General features: G+C 30.0%; 2 protein-coding genes across 2 annotated transcripts; both read right to left on the reverse strand.

Moving 5' to 3' along the window:
* Positions 1 to 11,640: 11,640 nt before the first annotated feature.
* Positions 11,641 to 12,278, reverse strand: LOC128195741 (protein STAY-GREEN, chloroplastic-like). Its single transcript, XM_052874139.1, has 3 exons — positions 12,220 to 12,278; positions 11,926 to 12,139; positions 11,641 to 11,841 (listed from the first exon to the last, which is right to left on the reverse strand). The coding sequence occupies exons 1-3, from the start codon at positions 12,276 to 12,278 to the stop codon at positions 11,692 to 11,694; spliced, it is 423 nt and encodes a 140-aa protein (XP_052730099.1). The 3' UTR covers positions 11,641 to 11,691.
* A 6,901-nt stretch (positions 12,279 to 19,179) lies between these two features.
* LOC108325075 (uncharacterized) lies at positions 19,180 to 22,470 on the reverse strand. The gene is made up of 6 exons (XM_017558076.2): positions 22,253 to 22,470; positions 21,509 to 21,594; positions 20,387 to 20,881; positions 20,070 to 20,291; positions 19,863 to 19,987; positions 19,180 to 19,764 (listed from the first exon to the last, which is right to left on the reverse strand). The coding sequence occupies exons 1-6, from the start codon at positions 22,253 to 22,255 to the stop codon at positions 19,703 to 19,705; spliced, it is 993 nt and encodes a 330-aa protein (XP_017413565.1). The 5' UTR covers positions 22,256 to 22,470; the 3' UTR covers positions 19,180 to 19,702.
* Positions 22,471 to 23,323: the final 853 nt, after the last annotated feature.

The raw sequence follows: 23,323 nt of genomic DNA on the forward strand, positions 1-23,323 counted from the left end.
CTTCTGAGTTTCTCTCTCTAATAACTTATTATATATCTCAACAAGTTCTGATGATATTTTTAATAACATTTTTTACAAGAAAAATATTTTTTATAAATTATATTAAATTTTTCAAATATTTTTATACAAAATCTCTCATTTTAACTTCTTCAAAATCATATTTTTATTTATAATTTATTTAATTATAAAATAAATTTCGTTACGAGTGTTTAAGGTAAATAAAGATAACAACTAACTTGTTTAATTAATTTATAAACATTAATTAATACCAAAATAATTACTTTATTAACTCAAAATAATCTATCAATTAATTTAAATAATATAAAAAAAAATTATTTTTGCTCAACATTTCCTTTAGTAGCTTGTTCATTTAATATTAGAGAAAGAAAAAATAGAAAGAAAGAGAGCTTTGAGACTATTAAAGGAAAAGAAAAGAGAAAAAGAAAGAAAGAGAAAGCTTTGAAGTGTAAAGAAAAAGGGAGGGAGAAAAAGAAAGTGAAGGTAGTATACTACACAAAATACCAAAGAATCTCTCTATTAGACATAAAAGGATACAACAAACAGTAAATTATAAGTAATTATGAATAATATGATTTCCATTGTTAATACTTTATATTTCAATTATGAACATGTGAACAGAATATCTTTTATCAACCTTCTATTAAATCAAAATCTAATTTCATTTAATATTTAATTTTATTTATGCTACAAGTTTAAATAAAGAAGAACAACTTGTTTAAATATAAAAATAAAATAAAAAAGAGGAAAATAAGAAATTGTTAACTGCTTGTAGACTTTAATATGCCAATAGCTTTCTTATGCATGAATATATTCCAGGATTCAAAAAATGTTGTGAATATCTAAATCTGATTAAGCTTTTATTTAAATGATTTAAAACTAATGAGTGCGTTTCTTTTTGTTTAATTATTATTTTATCTTTATTTTTTCATTTTTTTTTTCAATTTGGTTCTGATTTTTTTAAAAATAATTTAATTGAATCACTTTTGTTGGTATTATACAAACGGTGCTAAAGTTGGTGTTACATGTTAATTTTTTTTTAATTTTTTATTTTTATGGGAAAAGTCTCAATTTGGTATATAACTTTGTTTTTTAGATTCAATTTAATTTTAATTTTTGTACAAATAAAATAATATTTTATTTAAAGAGACAATATTTATTTATTTTATATAAATTTTATTCTTATATTTTTATTAAAATTGATCTTTTTATTAAATATTTGAAAATATATATTTAAATTAACTTTAAAATTTATACCAAATTGAAAATAAGAAATAACTTTTGAAAGAGAGAATAACTATAAAAAGCTTAAATATGTTTTTATTTCTTAATTTGTAGTGAAATTAAAATTAATCAAATTTTTTTGACTCAATTTAGTTTTTAAACTTGTAAACGTGTGAATTTAATTTTTTTAACCAAATTTTATTAATTTTATTTGACATTTCAAGCCAATTTTATGATAATATTTAAATTATTTATATATTTATTTTTATTTTAATGTTGAGAAAATTGTTTAAAATAATAAAATATAATTATAAAAATTTGATTAAAATAATTAAATTTATAAAGTTAAAGAATTAAATTGAACTAAAACTAAAAAAATTAGTTCTAATTTTTATTAAAAATTAAGAGATTAAATAAACTCTTATAAAAATATAATTAAAATTAAATATTTAATTTAGAACAAAAATCAATATATATATAAAATTAATACTTAAATCTTAAGAAAATATATTATTGCGTTATTTGTATTCCATTTTACATTAGATTTAATAATCATATTCAAACTCTAATTAACACAATTTTAAATAAATTTATATAAATTTTAAAGATAATTTAAAAGTATCTTAAAAATATTTAATAAAAATGTCAATTTTACTAAAAACTAATTTTATAAGATTTATAAAAAACATAAAATTTGTTTCAATTTAAAAAAAAAACAATATTATTTAATTTTTTACAAAAAATAAAACTAAATTAAATTCAATATAGAAAACTTTACTCATATCAAAGTATCACATCGCATTATTACTTTCAAGTCATACTAATAATATCATATGACACATGAAAAGTTTTTAAAACAAAAAATAAATTATTTAAAATAATTATTAATTGATAAGTGATATTGAGTTTAACATTATTTGATACAATATTAAAAGAAATAATAAAATTGAATTAAAATTTAAAAAAATATAATCTAAGTTAAATAAATAAAAACTGAAAAACTGACTTCAGTTTTTTTTCAAAAATAATAATAATAATAATTAAAGTATTCTTTATATAAAAAAAAGGAAAAGTTGAGAAATTTGCTGTCTCAAAATGAGTCTCCCAATGTCAAGACTTGTGAGAAAGTGAACATTGACCGACTTGTACTCAGTTCCGTACACTTCCTTAACATTCTTTTTACTGTTTTATATTCTCTCCACTGTCTCTCTTTCTTTCTTTTTAAATTAGGATATGCAGAGAGCCACCGACAAAAATAAAGTCCTTTGACCCAAAAGCAAATGGACATAAAAGAATATGGGGAACACACTATTCTTCTACCTTCTACCATTTCTTCCTGCTTTCATGGATCAGTACAAAGCTTGTTTCAATTTTTTTAAAATTACTCACTTAGTTTCACTCGCTTTTCTGTTATAAGTAGGGCTCAGTAAAAAAAAACCCAAACCCGAAACCATTAATAATAGAGGTCTGGGTCGGGTTATAGGAATTCAGGTTATTTGAATAAAAATATTTGGATTAAAGCAGGTTTAAATGGTCGAAGTTTAAATTAAAGATTCTGGATATTCGACCCGATTCGTGATTTGAGTATATAAAATAAAAAGTTTTAACGTTAACACTAGTTTTGCAGTGGATTCGAAACGGTGGTTAAGTTTGTGGAATGTCAGCCGGTCATACATTCTTTTCTGGTTGGTGACTCGTGTTCTTCTTTATAACGTTAAATCTGGACCCATTATCCATCCACATGCAACCATATTTGATATTATCCAAAAGCTGATGCTTGTAGTAGTTTAAAAGTGATAGTAGTTTAAATCTGATTATTTATAAATTTATAAAATGACATTTAAAGTGTTAGTAGTTTAAAAATAAATTCAACTATTTAAATATTAAAATATTTTAATATAAATAGTTTTTGTTACAAATGAAATTTTATTATTTTAAAATATATAATTTTTTTATAAATTATTTTTTTGAGAGTTTTTTGACCTTTTTTTTATAAGTTTTTTTCTTTTAGAATAATGTAACTTTTATCTAAGAGTCCTTTTATTGTGTTTATCTATTTGAGTATCAGAAACCCTGCTTAAATAAACAGTGATAAGATTTTCAAGTCTAATGATTAGTTTCTTTAATAGAGTAATTTTTACTCGTTTCATTTCATTTTTTCCTTGCTTGTTAGCCTTCTTTATATTGCATGTTAAGTTTGAGTCTTTTACAAGACTCTCGGTTGAATAGTGATACTAATGGTGTACTCTGATCACATTTTCTGATTAGTAGAAGTAGATATATAGGAAGTTTTGGACGTTGAAGTTGTTTTATGTTTTCTTTATAGAGTTTGGTTTATGTCAAGTAAAAAAAAGCTAATATTTACTTTATTTTGTACTAATAAGTATGAATTTATGTTTGATCATGTTATATTATGAGAATGATGTTTGAGTTAATAAATGATTGTTTAATATAATTATTTAGTAATAGTTATGATTTAAGGTGTGAAATTTGATTATTGTTGAATGGTTGATGTGAATATTATGAATTAGTACTTATGTAATCATTCAATTGAATGATATAATTAATAAAATAGATAAGTTATTGTATAATTTCATAAAACTTGCTTTATTAAAAAAAATTATGCTTATTTATTGATTAAAGCAAATAACTTTAATATATTGAAAAATAATGATTGTTTGTTATAAAATTCTAATTTCTAGTAAGCAAGTAAATTTTAAAAAGCATTTATATATGGTAGTTACTTCATTAGAGTTAGAGTTAGGTTTATTGATCCAATTCAATGTAAAAATATTAAATAATATACATTTATTTTATATTTCATTATTTAAATCCCTACTTAAAAAACTTTAATGTCTTAAAAACAAGGGTAAACCTAATAATAAATATTCTAATCTCTTACCTATCTTTACCATCAATTCGCATTAATTACTAAATTTGGATGTTTTGAACAACCAATTAATGAATTTGTATCTAAATATTTGATTTTCCTGATAATTGAACTATCCATTTTTATTGATAATCTTCTTTAATCATTGATATTTTCATTCTGCAAAATGTAAACTAAATATTTATCTTATCTAAATTATTAAATAAAATCCTAATAGTATAAAAATAATAATAATAATACTAATAAAATAAAATACATGATAATATCAACGGTAAAAAATCCCATCTTAACTAAAAATAAAGAAAGATTATAATATATAAATAGAGCAAATATTATCTCGATTTTGTAAAGTTAATTAAACTTAAAAATATATTCTTAAAAATCAACATAATCCACTTCTTAATATGTATAACAATAAGTTAAATTAAGATAGATTGAATTTAACTCAATCATAAACAAAACTCAATATAATCTTATTTGATTAATTAAATCAAATTGAGTTATTAAATAATTTGAGTTAATGAATATTTTTAATCAAAACTAGTAAGAGTCTTAAAAATATAATCTATCAACTATAAAATTGCAAGAGTTGAATGATTTAATAAATTTTTTAATAAACGAATGAATATTATTTAAAAAATTATTATGTGACATGACCTGAATTAATAAATTATTCCTAAGGTCATAAAGTGTATCATAAACATGAAACCTCGTGTATCAATTATATTCAACCAATCATCCTAGAGGTTAACTTAAGAAAAAAGCATTCATAATATAAAACGAGGGAAACAAAAGTGATAAGAATAATAAATGATGGTTGTCAAAAATTAATTTTTCATAAATACCAAAATTATAATTTGGTAAATGTAACATCCCAAAATATAGTGATAACCATAATCAGAAATAATTACATTAATCATTAAAACAGTGCAGTCTTTACAAAAAGATACGAGGTTCAAATCGTCGAACGGCTTAAAGTACAAAAAGTAGTGTAGCCAGCGATATTCCAAATTCTAAGACTAAACAAAATACTAAAGGCTACCACATGTCGAGCACTCTAGGGCTCGACCTTAACCCCTACTTCAACCGGATCGACATCTTCCGAAATTTCCTCTGCCAGCGCCTCTTCTAGCAGCTCACTTCCATCTGCTCCCATCCACATGGATGATCATCGCAAGGACAAGACGGACATACAAAGACAATCGACAACACAAGGAAGGAAACACAGGGTAAGCTCATGTAATTTAATTCATACATTAAAGTATCAATTCAATCAAGTCAAACATACCAGAATGATTCAACATAAATAAATAAATAAATATCCAACAATTATTTCTAGACGGACCGTCCGGACTGTATGAATCTGTGTAGCTACAGGCGTCCTTGCACCCGAGTGATGTAGTAACTGTATTATACTCGACAGCTGCCACTCGAGGTTAGTCTGTTTCTTACGTCGCCCATGTTAACTTATGGACTAAGGACCTCCTGCCATTCCCACACATGAACTACTCTCCTCTACGTGAAGATGAGTGTCACGGAATATCAGGATGGACCAAGCCAGCATTAGCATGCCCACAGTCATACTTTACCAAATTCCACATTCAACATATGTGAGTCGTTCCTCCCTGGAACGCTCGTCCAAAATCCACAACCGTTTATTCATTTCATATAATGTTCATCATTCATAATCTTTCACTTTCATTTTCATTTTTGTCTTTCAGTCCAAGTACATAAAATCACGAACTTTCAGCCCTCTTTATAATGAGGACGAGCATGAGGAACGAGGCCGAAGAATTTACCTCGTTCCAAAACAGAGTAGGACCGACTACAAGATAGATGGACGACATGTATTAACATGGGTACTCGACACTGTCGGTCGACACAGATGAATGATCTGTATTACAAGGGGGTTCGACATTGTTGGTCGACACAGATGAATGATCTGTATTACAAGGGGGTTCGACACTGTTGGTCGACACAGATGAATGGTCTGTAGTCACAAGGGTGATCGACACAGTAGGTCGACACAGATGGATGATCTGTAGTCACAAGGGTGATCGACACAGTAGGTCGACACAGATGGATGATCTGTAGTCACAAGGGTGATCGACACAGTAGGTCGACACAGATGGATGATCTGTAGTCACAAGGGTGATCGACACAGTAGGTCGACACAGATGGATGATCTGTAGTCACAAGGGTGATCGACACAGTAGGTCGACACAGTTCAACCTCGACCGGAAATCTTCCCGAATGAAAGTATTTCAATTCAAAGAGTTTTACTAGAACACCAAACGATCAAGAACCGTTTGATGTCGGACGTACGTTATCATAGAGAAGTTCATATTCAAGTTTCACTTACATTTACTCATTTCTCAGCATACATATATATATTTCATATATTCAAATACTCATATCAACTCATACTTATGATCATATCACAACAATCAAATAACACAGTTCATATTTCATGCGACACACATAATGTTCATACAGTACACGACAAACATACGAATTAAATTTAATAAGCTCCCCTTACCTGGATAGCAGTGTACTCCCGAAAAGCAAGGTTTTGTTCGACCTCTAACAGCGTTCTACCCTCAAATTTCGCTCAACAACTTTCACTTAATCTAAAACACTAGAAATCAGAAACAACTCAGACCTATAACCCATGCATGTAACTGAATCTTAGTTTGCATTGTACTACAGAACAAACGTTCAGATCAACATCCAGAGTCGAGTGACTTACCGGTTACAGAACTAGGATCTATTCGGTTCGGATTGAAGCTCACGGTGCCAGGAACGTTCCTACGGTTCTGAAACGTGATCGGAGAAGAAGGTGATGAGTTACAGTAAAGAGAAGGTGAAGGTTTCTAGAGAGAAGGTGGAGAAAAATGGAGAGTTGAGTTCTGAGGAAGAAGAAGAGTGCGTGCAGGTGAGTGGGAGAGTCTTTCAAAAACTCAGTTTTGTTCAATCCACGTCAAACGGACGAACGTTCCCTCAGCCGACACCTGCACTCCCACTTCTAACTTCAGAAGCTTTTATCGAGACAAGTGGCACTCGTGCATGCAGTGCTTAGTGGGTTTTAATTACCCTGAGCAGTGACGTGGTATGCAATAATTGAGATTTGACATATACTTTGCAGTGCTGATTTCCTAGGGTCTTACTGTAAGGACCTTGCTCCTTTTTTTTATTTTATTATTATTTGTGAAAGGGATGGGGGCATGGATGTTGAAAAATCAGCAGGAAAGTGGAGGAGCAGAGAAGCACGGGCTGTCCTAGGGAGAAGTAGTTTTTGTTTTATTGGGAAAATAGGGGAGGCAACGTCCGTGATTTCCTCTCCCATATTTTGGCACCTTTCACAACTTAAGAAATAAAAGGTGAAGAGGGCTGCTGAACTGAAGAAGATCCTTGTTACCTTGTTGCCATTTTTGTAAGAGAAGGAGAAGTTCAAAGTTTTTGGAGGTGATTGGAGCTGCACATCTTGAGGAGGATAGATTCAAAGATTCAGCAAAGGAAGTCTTCAAGAGGTAAGGGGAGTTAGATTTTGTTAGTTTAATTGTTGAATTTTACTGGTTTTGAAGTAAATCTGGAAGTTTTGGGGTTGGAAAAATGGAGTTTTCTGGGTTCTGGAAAGCTTCACGCGATTCTGCAGAATTCTGCAGAAACGCCGCTCGTCCAAATTAAGGTACGATCACTTGGTCGACCAATTTTTTTAAACGTTCGGTAAATTCTGAACGGTCGTTCAAATCAGCCAATTTTGGAACGTTCGTCCACACCAATATTATGCTGAGCGTTCGGTTTTCAGTACGAGCGTTCGTGTTCGTCCTGTCGAGTGTGGCCTTCAGTTGATGAGCGTTCGCGTTCGTCCTCCCATACGAGAGTTCACGTTCGTCCTCCCATGAGTGTGACGTTCGTTCTTGATAATTATAGTGTTCGGTTTTAATTGGGATAGTCTGTAATAATGATGTGATTTTGAGCGTTCGTTCGAGTGTAAAAATACTTAGAGTGTTCGTCTGAGTGTAAAATGGACTTGAGCGTTCGTTGTTAAATGGGTACGGATTAGGCTTGAATCTTGAAACGTCCGCTATGGTTTATTAGCGTTCGGTCTTGTTTCTGTATTAGCAATTCTGAGCGTCCGGTTTTGAGGTTTCAGTGATTTAAGCGTGCGATCTTAATTTAATACTCTTAGGTGTAAATCTGGAACGTTCGGCCAATATTTAAGTATTCGGCAAAGTAATCTAGTTATCCAACCAAGACTCTAAACGTCCGTCTTATATAGCGTTCGGTTGTTGATAAGGTTTAATCTTTGAGCGTTCGTCCAAAACAGTGAGGAATTCGACAGTAGTCTAACGTTCGGCCTAGGTACTAGCATTCGGTTCTGTGTTAACGAGCGTTCGATTGTTTACAGTGATATATTAGACGTTCGTCTCAACTGTATACAGGAATTAGTAATTTTAGGCGTTCGTACCTAAATTAATATTTACGTGATCTTGAGCGTTCGATATTTGGTATTAGAAAGTGCAGTCATTCGTCCTTAATGAATTCTTAAGTTTAATCTTGATCGTTCGACATTAAGGTTATGCTATTAAGTCTGGATCTATAACGTTCGGTTTCGGTGTATTCGTCAGCGTTCGGCCTTGGTTAAATTATAATTTTGCGCGTTCGGCCATCATGAAATTCAAAGTGTGAGCGTTCGTCTTATTTAGTATTCTAAGTTTGAATCTTAGTCGTTCGTCCTTGGTGTTGATGTGATTATAAGTGTTCGGCCTAGGGTCTGATAACGTCCGTCCTTATAGTATTCAGGCATTAGCGTTCGGCAGAGAGCGTTCGGTCAGTTTTATTAGCGTTCGTCCAGATCGATTTATGACGTTCGTCCAAAGAAGTGTTCGGCCTGTTGTTTAGCGTTCGTCATGTAGCGTTCGTCCAAATCAATTTGATGACGTTCGTCCAAGTGCTTTTGCCGTTCGTCCAAACAGTGTCCGCCCAAGGGCTTTTGGCGCTCGTCCAAATAGTGTTCGTCCAGTGGTGATATTTTCTGTTATGTGTTATATTATTTAATATTTCGGTTACAATTTATGAATGCATCTTCATGTGATCCAGATTGGTTGAAAGTGTATGATTATAAGTGGTTTATGATGTACATTGTTGATCCAAAAGAAATATCATGAGATTTAAAGTGGTCGGATTGAATGTGAAATTAAGATCTCTCGGTGGGATCGGTTAGTGTATTGAATGAATGTAAGAGGCTTCCATATGGGGGGTTATCCCTAACACTCCAACGGTCTTTCATTCTCACTTAGAGAGGATTGACGCGTGTGGTGGGAGTAGTGGGAGGTCCTAGGGTAGACGCTATCACTGGAGGTCTATTCCGCGGCAACGGACTAGCCTTGTGTATGGTCGGGTGGAACCCCTCGGCAATGGCTTTGCAAAGCAGTAGAGGCCATCACAAGTGCACAACCCGCCCCAGCTCTACATACATTCTATGTCCGGACGTGTCTAGAGTCTTAATATGATAAGATGTTTGTTTTGATGAGTCTTATGAAATAAATGATTTAAAATGAATTGTATGATTGTCTGAGACCTAGCTCACCCTTGCATTTGTATGTGTTGCATATGTTTGCTTTCCCCCTCGCGATGATCATCCAATCCTTTGGATGTGAGCAGTAGGTGATGATGTACCTTTGGAGCAAGCTTTGGAAGTTGAGGAAGACCCAGCTCCTAGTGCTTAGGATTTCTACTAGCTATTATGTTTAATGGCTCTTTATTTTGAAAAACTTCTAGTCTCCACGTTATCATAATTTGTGTTTTGGAGAATTGTGATCTTGTACTTAAGTTTTAAAAGTTTTCCAGCCAGACTTGGATAACTGTACTCCTTAATTCAATCTATTGTGTAATCTTAACTGCTTTCTATTATTATAATTGATGCATTCTACGTATATACATTGTTATATATTTTGGGATGTCACAATTACAGTAAACATAAAAGTAAATATAAAGAGAAGAGTTATTCCAGGTACTTTTTTATATTTTTTATATTGTTTAATTTTAACACTAAAATTACATTTATTTTTTTACCAACTTGTTAAATTTTATTAAAATATGACTATTTTTTAATTTTTAATTTTAATTAGATATGTTAAAATAATTCAATTTGGCTCACAGACCCACCACATTTTGAACTAAAGACGAGTCAGTTCAATTCAATTTACTTTTTTTTGTGAGTTAAAAATTTTGTAATCCAACTTTACTCATTGGTAAATTAGTAACATGATTCAATGTTTTACTTTCTATTTATTTTATATATTTATAGTAGTATAATCAAAATAGAATAATTAATTTTTTTTTGTAACATTACAATCAAATTGTTCATATTTTTTATATAACTATTATAAATATGGTAATTTAAAATAAAGTCAACTCACATAACATTGAAAAAAAATAATATTATTGAATAACATTTTATTATTTGAAAAGCTTAAATTATTAATTTACATAATCAAAAATAAATTATAATAAAAAACTTATAAAAATAGTAAAATAATAATAAAAAATTATTGTTACTCATTATACGTCAACACAACTTTAATCCGATTCTAACTCATTTAATCTGTACACTAAGTTGATTAGATTCGATTAGACTCACGTTTAAAAAAAATGATTTTTTCAAACTCAATCCTATTGGAATTCATAATAAGTTGAATTAACTCATTCTTATCTCTACTCTCTATTTTCTTAACATTTTTCAAGATAATATTAAAATGATGATATTTTTTTTTAAATCAATCATGTAAGTCTTTTTAAGTTTTTTGCAATGTACGGTATTATTTTTTACATTTTTATCTTAGAAACTGCTAAAGTGTTTATAAAGAAAAATGTATAATTAATTAATTATACAAAATATCGGGAATAAAAAAAGATTTATAGTTATATGACGAAAATAAGGGGGTAAATGTTTTAAAAAGACATAACTTGTTCATGTTTTCTTTTATTTGTCTCCTTCTTCCTTTTATGTCTTCCATCTATTTACTTTAATAAATGTTAAAGTTGCATTATATATTTTACTTGAAACATTTAATGTATTAAAGGTTATTCGAATGTGGAATTTCTTTTTAGTCTCAGTATGGTAATGCTTAAATATAATAATGATATTTTTTTTATAGACTTTGTTTCGGTTAGTGGATTTATGGTAGACCTATCAAAATCGGTAATTCGGTTCGATCTGACTCGGCTCACTACGGGTTGGTTATTTAGTGAATCAATCCAATTCAACTCACTTGTTAGCGAGCTGAAAAGATTTGAATTAAAACTAACTCACTTAATTATAAGTTTTTTTTAAATAAAAGAATTATAATTTTTTTAATTCAAATCTAAATAAATTTCACTCTAAAATGATGTTAAATTCCAAAAATAATTCAAAATACAATAAAAAATATCATACAATAAATATCAAGCGATTTTGGATTTCGTCCTTTTTTCAAACTAAGGTACATTTTAGCCCTCCTTCTTAAGGAAACTTTGATTTTAGTCTTCCAAACCCAACGGTGACTCAGTCTTTCTCAGCTTTTCTCTCTCCTTCTCCCTCTCCCTCGTCTCCTTCCATCTTCCATTCCTTCCATCAGCTTTTCTTTCAGTCGATGTAACAAAACAAAAACGAAACCATACAGGTTCAATACAGTGACATCGCCGTGAACCACTGCCTTCAACACCTGATTAACACACGCAATTGCATAATGTTATGTTCAATTTTCGTTCACTGACCCTTCAATTTCATGCTTGCAAAACTAGCTTACCACTGGTAGCTCCTTGCAGAAGATGAAGTATCTTAACCTCGCTAACATGTCCAACAGAAAATGACCTCCACTGATGTGGCAGTGAACGTGCAGGGACATCCTTCCCTTCACCTTCTTCCACTGCGCCACCACTTCGTCCCTTTGCAATCTGTTGTACCATCCCTGCAACTGCAATTCATTCCAAAATTCATCATCACCCCTTCGTTTTAACACTCTAAACTACCTTTCCTACACTAAAAATTCAGATACAATTTTAGTACCATTTACTACATTCAAACTGTAATTCAAAAACACCTTTCAAATATCTCTTTCATATCGGGATGAATTGGACTTTGGAGTGTTGAACAACCCATTCCTATTCCCCCTTTACTAGATTGTTGAATGTTGTCAAGATCAATGTTACTCCGGGCTCTTCATGTCACTGTATTGAACTTGGATGGTTTCGTTTTTGTTTTGCTACATCCACGGAAAGAAAAGCTTATGGAAGGAGTGGAAGATAGAAGGAGACGAGGGAGAGGGAGAGAGAAAAGCTGAGAAAGACTGACTCAATGTCAGAAAAAAAAAATCCTACAATTTCACCGTTAACTACCTCGACCTTTTTTTAACGTCGTTGAGTTTGAAAGACTTTTTAAAAAGGAGGACTAAAATATACCTTAGTTTGAAAGAGGGACGAAACCCAAAATCGCTTGATAGTTTAGGAACTAAAAACATATTTAACCCAAAAAATAATAATATTTTACTTTTTTCTATTAATACATTTTTTTAATATATTAAACCTATCACATCATTTATTAATTATCATTTTAAACTTTTTAATTTTTTATTTTTTATCATCTTTATTTTAATCTAAATAACCTCAAATTCATCTCACTCTCTTCTAAATTCCATTCTCCCAAATTCGCCTTTAAATCCAAACACTATAAAAAAACAATCCTTTTTTTAAATAATTATATGTATTAAACATTGCATTAACTATTATAAAGTCCATGTAACACTAAGACATCAACTTGTGCAATACATAATTGCTTGGGTCGATTTTAATCAAGGTGACGGCTAATTATTTTTGGCATATCTTGATCTAAATTTAATAACTTATAATCCACATTAAAAATTTAAAATATCAATTACAAAATATTCGAATTAACTTAACACCAAAAAAATAAAAATCTCACGAAAAGAAAGTGAATACACCAGAAAGATAATATGTTTGTCTGGATAACCTTTTTAAAGGGGAAAAAGGAATTTTTAATAAAATAATAACTTATTAGTAAACGTTGAAAAAAATATATCAATTTGCTTTTTTATAATCACTTTCTAAAAAACCGAGAAGCAAAAGTGAGGAAATGATGGAGTGGTGAATCTTCAATTCCTTCAATAGTCAATAGATGGATAAAGGTTCTTAAAGGTCTCCTCCTTCCATGCTTTCATTTTTAAAATCCCTTTAATTATGTCATTTCTTTTAATATTGAGCAAGTTTTATATAGCGAAACACATTTACAAACATTTTTTAACGTAGAGCTTCTTTTGGTTCAAATTTGGAATTGTGTATCATTAGTTTTACAAATGATTTATCACACAAATTATCCTCAAAAGCAAATTATGTTTATGTATTAACTTATATTATTATTTTTTTGGTCTTTTTAATTTTAGTTTTGTCTTTTTTTCAAAGAGGGATAGGTCGTAGGTAAAAGGACGGAATTTAGTACAATTATGATACTAAAAACTAGATTGATCAATGAATATCATGTTTTGATTTATGGAATCGAGGTTAATTGTTCTTCTTATTCCATTTATCTTACTCTAAACACAAGTTATTATTCTTGTTACCGTTCAATCTTAGAAGTTGCTTGCAGAAAGTATTTTGATGTCAAAGTTAGTAAAGATTTGACAATTCTAACAATAAAATACTTATTAAATGTAACTAATCTACCACAATACCTCAAACATGTATTTATAGATTTTGGAACGAGCTTTGGATTAATGTTGGTCCAATCACAATCCAAGTGGTAATGATCGTACTTATGGTTAATGTAATCATCTTTAACCTTAATTCTCGCTTATGACCGACCGCTCAATTCATATTCTTCACCAACCGGTTTACTAGGTGTTCCGGACTGATGGGACTGTCCAACCTTAGGCTAACCGAACATTCATACAATACAAATCACAATAAATGTTAAAATCACAAGTTAATTTTGAGATTTTTTTAAATCATTCATTACAATATGAAACTTCCATTACAAAAAAAAAATCATATATTACTCATGAATCCAATCTATCAATAATAATAAAAATTCGTCTGTGAATTGTATTTATTGACATATTACCGATAGACATCAATTCATTTGTAAAGTGGTAATTGGTAGACTTTACATACAAATCCAGAAATTTATTTATAGGTAGCGACGATCACAACTTCATTGGTAAATTTCTGTTAATAATTATTTGTTGGTAACATTAGTCAAATAAAATGCACAAGTATCCTTCTTCCTCCTCCTCTTCCTTTTCTTTTTTCTTTATTTGTTCATCTTTTTTCTTGTTATCGGATGTCATGCCATTACTGTCACCTCTATATCATTTTCATCCTTTGTTTGTCTTTCTATTTCCTCCTCTTCTTCCTTCACACTTTCCTCCTTCACCTTCTATCTCCAACAACCACAATCACTGTCAGTGTCATCGACATCCTCTACCTACACTTCATCAAGGATAATCAATGTCAATTGTGTGGGCCATTGACAAATCTTTGCATCACCATCAAGCCACCCCCTTCTCCTTTTTTCTTCTTTTCACCCATTTCTCATTAATATTAGAAAAAAAAAACTCATTAAATTAGGCAAGAAATTTATTATCCAAAGAACCCACAAATTTATCATTGGAATGAGATCGTTGTCAAGTGTTTCAATTTAGATTTTTATTTTATTTCTTTATTCAATTTTGTTTTGTAGTTATTCTTCTATCTTATAGAAGGAATAAATCTTAGTTCTTATATTTTAGGAATCACATCCTAATCATGTAAATGTCACCTAGAGTTAGAGCTGTCAAAACGGATAACCCGACTCGACCTGGTCTGATCCACCACGTGTTGGTCACTTAGTGAGTTAACCCAATCCGGCTCACTTATTAGCGAGTTGAAAAAATTTGAACCCGGTCCGACCCATTATGGGTTGGTGGGTTAAACAGGTTGACTCGCTAGCTCATTTAATTATAATTTTTTTAAAATAAAAAATTATATTTTTTTAATTCAAATCTAAATAAATTTCATTCTAAAATGATGTTAAACTCCAAAGACAATTCAAAATAAAAAAAATCATGCAATTCAAGCGTAATCAAAGACAATCACAAAAGACGAACAAATAAATTTTTAATATTGATAATTTTTGTATCACTTGTCCATCTATAATATTAGAGTCTTGAATAGATAAATCTATAATATTTTTCTCTACTGAAACATCTTTTTTTATCCCATATACAACACAATAAAAATATGTTAACTAATGATATTGAAACATAAAATATTAAATAATTAAATTAAATTAGGTAGGTTTGTGAGCCAACCCGACTCACCACGAGTTCAACCCAAGTGAGTTGGATTCTAAGTGAGTTCGCTTAAAAACTAATCTATATAAAAAAAATAATATTTTTTTTAAATCCAATCCGGTTTAAACCTGTAGTGAGCCAAATTAACTCACTGATTACAGCCCATTTTGACAACACTACCTAAAGTAGTTTGTTTTTGTAAAACAACCTATTGTTTTTCATTGTAAAACAACATAATTGTATTCAATTTTCTCTCTTCTGTTAACTTTTCTCTAATTAACTATAAAATATTTCAAAATGTTAATAATTATAATAATAAAATATCGACATAAATATTTATGATAATAAGAATTGTAGTTTACTAATAAATTTTGTCATAAATAATTATGATGATAAAATATTAATAAAAATATTTGTCAATAATAATAATTATAATTTATTGACAAAACTTTTTGACAAATTTTATATTAAAAAAATCATTTGTCGATAAAATAAAATTAAAATGTAAAATCTATTTATAATTATTTATTGATAAATTAAAATTAAAATGTAAAATCTATTCGTCAATAATATTTCATCATAATTAATAAAAAATTTGTAGTGTTATAATATTTTGTTTTCCAGTACATCGAACCTAATTATGTTATGCTGAGTTCCCATACATGTAAGCAAAATTAGAAAACTGAACGGAATGAAAATTGGCTTAAAGTCTCTTAAACTTTAAATCAGACCATATTTCATCTACAAATTTATATTTAAAGAGTTAAAAATGTAATTAATTCATAAATCAAATAACCAAACCGAACATAAACAAAAGTAATGTTAAGTCCTATCATACCAGACTGGTTTCCTTTGTCAAACAAACACTTATCTTCACTGATTGAAACGCACATTTGTCACTCATTTCTTCTCAATCAAAAGCATTATTAAGTCCACCAAAAATCAATAGTAGCATCCAAAATAAACACAATTATGCCATAAAAATCCATCTCCAATAAATATACATGGAGGGGTAAAAAACCAAACCATCATTAAAAACTGTATATAAAAAATATATTTTATTAATTAAGTGTTAAATTATAATTTTACGTAATTATGATTATGTGTATTAAATTTTATTCATCTTAGCTATCTATTGATTTATATGTATTGAGGTTGAGTAAACACTTACGTAACCCATGTTGGGAGAGGGGAGATAGATCTCTCTTTTTGTGTTGATGCTTATATTCTTCCTTATAACTAATTATTATAGGACTAAATTTCATTACTTTGCTACCTAGTACACTCAAAAGCAACCTTATCCATCTAATTATTGTACTTATGTCTCTAATAATGCCAAACAAATAGAATTTATAATTTCACAATGGAACAATGATTCAAATATAAATAAAAACATTTAATTTTACACAATTGTAAGAACGTATTAATTAAATTCATTTGGTTTTTTATTTCGTATGAAAAAATTTCTTTTTTAAACAACTCTTAATCATATATATTAAAAATAGGATTTACATAATCTAGAGTTGGATGGGTTAAAATAATAAAAAATAGATTTTATCTTATATTCTTAGTCAAACTTATTATTTTTTTCTTTCAAATCAAGAAAAAAATTATAACTTCTAAAAATATGTAACTTTTTTACTATATCCCAAAAACTCTATTAGCGAAAGAATTATACATTAAAGAGTCAAACCAGATATTGAAAGAAGTTAGAGAACTTCTTTTTCCTATATAAAAATATTAAAATTAAAATTAAAATTAACGAAACATATAAAAAAAAAAGAGAGCACTTTTTCTAAAACAATTTATATTTCAATTCATAAAACTCTTTTTTCTTACATTAGAATCCCGGAGAAACCATCCTCATTTTCTTTTCAGGTTTTCTCCTGCAAACTAGCCATAACAGTAAACTATATTCTTTATTTATTTGTAGATTTTTTTTTATCGAATTGAACACATGTTATAGATATTTTTCTTCATAGTAATTTAAATTATATAAATAATTTTCAAATTTAAGTAAAATTATACAGAAATATTGTTGTTAACTAGAGGGAGATAAACACAATTTAGATAACATATTTTCTTTTCTTTTCCTTTTTTTCTTTAAGATATCATAGCGTTCACTGTATGTACAATATTGTCATGAAACATATTTAACTTGTTCTTGATGTGATGTTACATGGTTTTTTGTTTGGGGCGTGATACTTGTGCTTACTACTGCTACAATTTGTCCTGTTGCAAGTGTAAATTAAGAAGATTCCAGCTTCATACCAAGCAGTTTGGCAAACCTACATTATTGTATGTGGACCGGTGACCGGTTCATACCCATTATAATAATAACATTGTTTGGATATGAAAAAACCTGATCGGTCATTAGTAGTAGAGTAGAGTTAGCTAAACATTTATTTAATCTAAATATACTAATAATCAAGTTTAAAAGAAATCGACCCGATTGTAATGAAAAGTTCATAAAAGAAACTATAAATACAAATTAAATGTATAATTGTTGAAACTTTTTATTACGTATTTATTATAATATTAACGGTTTTATCTATTGAACTTGAACTAACTTCAATATTAAAATACTATTTAGATATTATGATAGGTTAATGTACAAATTATTCTAACATGAAGAATACTACAGTGAGCACGCGATAAAGAAATTGTTTTAAGTGAACTTTCAACTCTACATCCAAAATATTTTTAAAAAATTATCGTTACATTTATCATTTTTGTTGTTGTCATACATTATCATCATGATATGAATGTAGAAAATGTAAAGTTGGTTTTAATGAATTCATCATATAAAATTGTTTCATTGTCTAATTTGGTATTGATGTGATGCTACATTGTTTTGTATACGACACCACATGTGCTCACTACTGTAAATGTGCATATTCAATTGAGAGTCTTCAGGAGGCTACGGCTTCTTCAATCTCTATTTTTGAGTAAAAAACATTACTATTCGAATAGTTAGACGAACCCCACGTACACAGTGATCTCAGCAGCCCAATTCAATCACAGAAGAAGGTGAAGAACTATTAAGTGTGCCCACTTTCTTCCCGCATCCTATCAAATTTCTTCCTGCACCCCATAACAGAAATATAAACATCCGGAAATTTTGATCTGGAACAGTGTTTGGTGGTTTTTTCGTAAGATATTTCCGGAATTTAATAGAGTGCGAGAATAAATTCACAATGGGGTGGAGGAATAAATGTAATAGGGTACAGGAAGAAACAGCCATTAAGTGTTAACTTTAATTTTAATGTTTTTCATGAGTTTAATGTGAACCTATTAGCAATATAAATTACTTTACATAACTCTTAATATAGATGTTACATAGAAGAAGTTTGCTAGGTTTATAGTAACTATCTTGGAAGTCATCTAAAACTGTTTTTATTTACTTGATCACGTAAAAAAAAAAAGTACAATAACATTAAACTCTCTGTTTTTACGTCTCTCTCCATTTCCCTCTTATCTGATATTTGGCTTATGTATCCAATAGGAAAGTAAAATTATCTTTATCTTTACATTCATAATAAGGAAAATTTAACCTTTTACTTTCAGCCAGAAATACTTCAAGTTCAGTTCATCCAAAAATTATTGTCTTCTTAATAAGATGATGTTATATAGTCCAAGCTTAGATAGAGAGAAAACGGGTACATGGAGTCCACACCGGTTTTGGACCATTATATTTGTGCAGGGTCACATTAACAGTGTTAACATGCAATATCAATATAAATTTGCATGGTTTCCACCTATTTACGCATAGAACAAAGGTGGGATTACAAGTTACAGGCCCAAACCTTCCTGAAATACAAATAACATTGTGATGAAAAACGTTTCAGTAAGATAGATTATGGCACATTAACGCCGAGACTGTTGAACAAATGCCACAGTGCTTACCGGTTACAACAATCAAAGACTTTGGTCAGACAAAATGAGGAAGTTTCAAATGGTTCCTACAACATCCATGTATGCTTATATCTCGGACAATGAAGTAGTCACAACAAGGGTGTACCATCCCAACTCTTGCTTTCATCACATTCTATTCTATTCTATTCACTCTAATCCTCAACATGCTTGTGATATGATCATTACATCAGTGACAGTGAGCAAAGGAGTGGTACGCATTAGAACTGTAGCTGTTAGCACTATTGCTTATTGGATGATGGACTATGTCTATGGCTATGGTTAAGCTAACCTAAGAGCTTCGTCAATCTCCGCATGCAGCATTATTTCACTGTTCCCGAGTGTGCTTTCTTTTGAAGACACCCCACAAATAATATTTAGCTTCAAATCCTGCCCAAAAGACAAACGAGTTAAAATGTAATCTCAAGCTAAACAGATAAAGCTATACTGAAATGAACCCCTGAAGTGGTAGAATAAACGAAGCTCACTCCAACAAGAGATTGGGAGGTCGGTGGAAGGAAAAATTAAAAGCTCTGCATTTTTAGCCACAAATCTTATGGCATATTCATGGCAAATGACATCATCAACCAGAGCGTCGAAGACCTTCTCAGCTCTGCCAAGGAAGTAATATTCAGGTACATCAAACTAAAGAAAAAAATAGTAACATTATGCAAAAAGTGTCTGAGAAAAATCACCCTTCACTGTCGGGAAAGAAAAAAAGAGCGATGTCCTGATCAGTTGGCTCCCTACTCTTGAAACTTTCGGGCCACACAGTAGACCTTGGAACCAATTCTGCATGAAGCACTTCTGGGAAATGTCCTGTCTCCTCTACAACTTTGGAGCATGCTAAATCGGACATATGAGCAAGAAGTCCACTGACAGCACCAATAGTTTCATTGCAGAAGTATATACTTCCCCTATTAACCAGAAAATTCAACTTCAAATGATATTCACCACAACAGCTATAGAAGTTCACCAATTTCAAATGAAGGTAGTAAAACAACTTTTGTACCTCCAGATCGGATCAATTAAAGGCTGTGCATGAACACAACCGTATAATTCTATACAACTTGAATCATTACAGGTAGCTCCTTCAGAAAATGGAACAGATTGGAGACCTAAATCAGAATTAGTTACATCCCTTGGAGCTGCTTCACACTCATTCGTTAACTCACTGCTGATAATGTGTTGAGGATGCTGAAGGTCATGTGAACTGGATAGTACACCCTTTGTTTCATCAACGAAGGCAGAGTTGACTTTTCCTTTCTCATGTTCCTTTTTATTCTTCTTTTTTAGCAGTTTATTGCGTTTCTTCACTCTCTCTTCGCAATTTGTAAATACTCTTGTGGTTTGGATTGCATTTTTTTCCAAATTTTTGTAGTTTCTTGTTACAGATGAGAGAGGTGTAGATTGGTCGAGAGAAGGTGGTAACCTTAGCTTTTTTACACAATCATCACAAAACCATTTAACAGGACCAGTGAAAATCACAGGTCCCTTTAAACAGTACCTGATAAAAAAGGAAAACTAAGAAATCAAACGTCAACTAAGGAGTTAAAGAACATGAAATCGCCACTTTACAAATTGCAGTTTTTCTATTAGTATAAAACATTGGGAGAAAAATAGATCCAATTAAAAAGGGAATTATTCAATGATGTTGGATATCTCTTCAATAATCCTTCGGTTTATCCAAACCAGCTATAATGGGAACACTCCCTGGTCACACCTTCAATACCAATATAAATTTCAAGATTGTGTATGGCAGTAAAAAGAGAGGCACTATCAGCTATGTACTAATGTTAAAAGCTGACTAAGAAAGTAAATCATAATCTTAAAAGCACTTACATTGATATCCAAAAGAACATATATGCTTTACAGAGACGTGATGGATAAAAAAATCACTACACACTATAAAAGTGATCAGGGTATCAATACTAAGGAGTGAGTATCATTCCAATTATTTTTTTGGATTTTCAAGCTATAGAAAGTACAGTCTTACATCCTTTGTTTTTACTCCAGAAGTTCTACAGAATGTTCAAGCAGCATAAAGTAGTAGTGGCATTTCAGCTAAGTATGATAAAAATAATTGCTATAAGTGCATCCAAGAAGGCAGAAAGAGGGCACAGACAATAAGTACCTATGTAGCGCATAAGCCTGACACCCAGAGCAAAAAACCAATGCAACTTCAAAGCCTTTATCGCCACACTTGAGACAAACAGTTTCCTACAACAATGGTTAAAGATTTAACTGAAATGGTTCACAATATCACAAGTGCAATTCCAATCACGCCCTCTTCCATAAAGTATTATAACAGATACATGCATGCAAAAGCCAAATCATATATTATGCTTATCTTCTGAGTCATGTATCTATGGGTTGATGTAAAGAATAATTCCAAAACACTAATAACACTTGCCCCTTTTCAACTCATGGTCCAATATTAGCTAGAGATCACAATAGCATCATTTGCATTGCCTGTTCCACAAACCAACAACAGTAGAGATCACAATAGCATCATTTACATTGCCTGTTCCACAAACCAACAACAGGAATCTCCAAAATGGTAACCAAATCAAAAATTCCCAGACTATAATCATAACTATTCTACAGAACCAGAATGCTATGACCTTGGAATTGCCATTTATAACACATTACTCTTACCAACCAAATTAACAGCACAATGAAACAAACAACGTCTCAGCGGAAGAAATTAGATCAACGAAAACAAAAACCACTTACCTCGCACCTTCAAAGACAGAGACCCACTAAACAAACACCATAAATTTTCAATTTTTATTCATACGGGTAAAGTTTTTTATAGCCCGCAGAACAGAAAACCTTACTCCATCATCGTATGGAAAAGGGAAAGAAAAAAACTGACCATTTTGATGACAATAAGTTGAAGTTGGAGCAGCGCAAAGGGTTATAATGGGTTGTGGAAGAAGGATTGTTGATGTGAGAAGTGTTGTTCTGATGTGAGAGGGAAGTGTAGCTGAAAATAAATCATAATTGTTGGTAGAAACGGAAAAGAAACGCACTCGTTTGGATTCCTCTTAACATGCACGACATTTTCGTTTTGGGAACCTTTTTCTGACTCCCCTCTTCTCACACTTCTAAATAACATCTGTAGAATAAATTAGCACATTATCATAAAATTAAATTAAAATAAGCAATATATTAAATATATTAATTTTAAATTCAATGTAACATAACTCGAGTTCAAATATTAATTTGCTAAATACTTTTGGATTAATTTTCACCACCTATAATATTAATTTGTGACTTAAACATTTTTATCTCTTCCCTGGAAGATACAGAATTAATGTAGAAAAACAAATGAATACGAGTTTAACAATAATATAATGAAAAATCACTTTTCTATTAATATAAGGTATAAAATATTAATAACTATAATTACATATCATTTTAGAAGAGATATCAGTCATCATGTTTTAATTTGAAATATAATAACATGGATTTTAAACTCTTATTATCAGAATGAAATTTAAGTGGTTTATATTTTTGTTAGAGATTAGTCTTCATAAGCTAAATATTTTAACACGATTAATCAAACAAAAATATGCTAAAAATAATTTTCTAAATATTTATTGTAAGAGTAAATAATATCATGTGTTATCAATAAAGAGTGAACAACTTTCTGAGATGTAATTTGTAATAAGTTTTTCTCATAAAAAAATTTGAGCGAATTTTTTTAATCTCGCATGTTAATTAATTATGTTATATTTTTCTAATATATTTAACTATTTAGTTAATATATTTATTTTTATTAGATTATTTAAGAAAAAAATATTAATAAAAATATTATTTTTAAATTTAAAACTGTATTGTATAATTGTCTAGTCAATTATTGACCGAGTGAGGACTCGAATCAACTAATTGTTCGGCCAAACGTTAAGGATGACTACGGTTATAAACATTTACAAATAAATTA

The sequence above is a fragment of the Vigna angularis genome, chromosome 3, assembly GCF_016808095.1.
Source record: "Vigna angularis cultivar LongXiaoDou No.4 chromosome 3, ASM1680809v1, whole genome shotgun sequence".
Classification (NCBI taxonomy): Eukaryota; Viridiplantae; Streptophyta; class Magnoliopsida; order Fabales; family Fabaceae; genus Vigna; species Vigna angularis.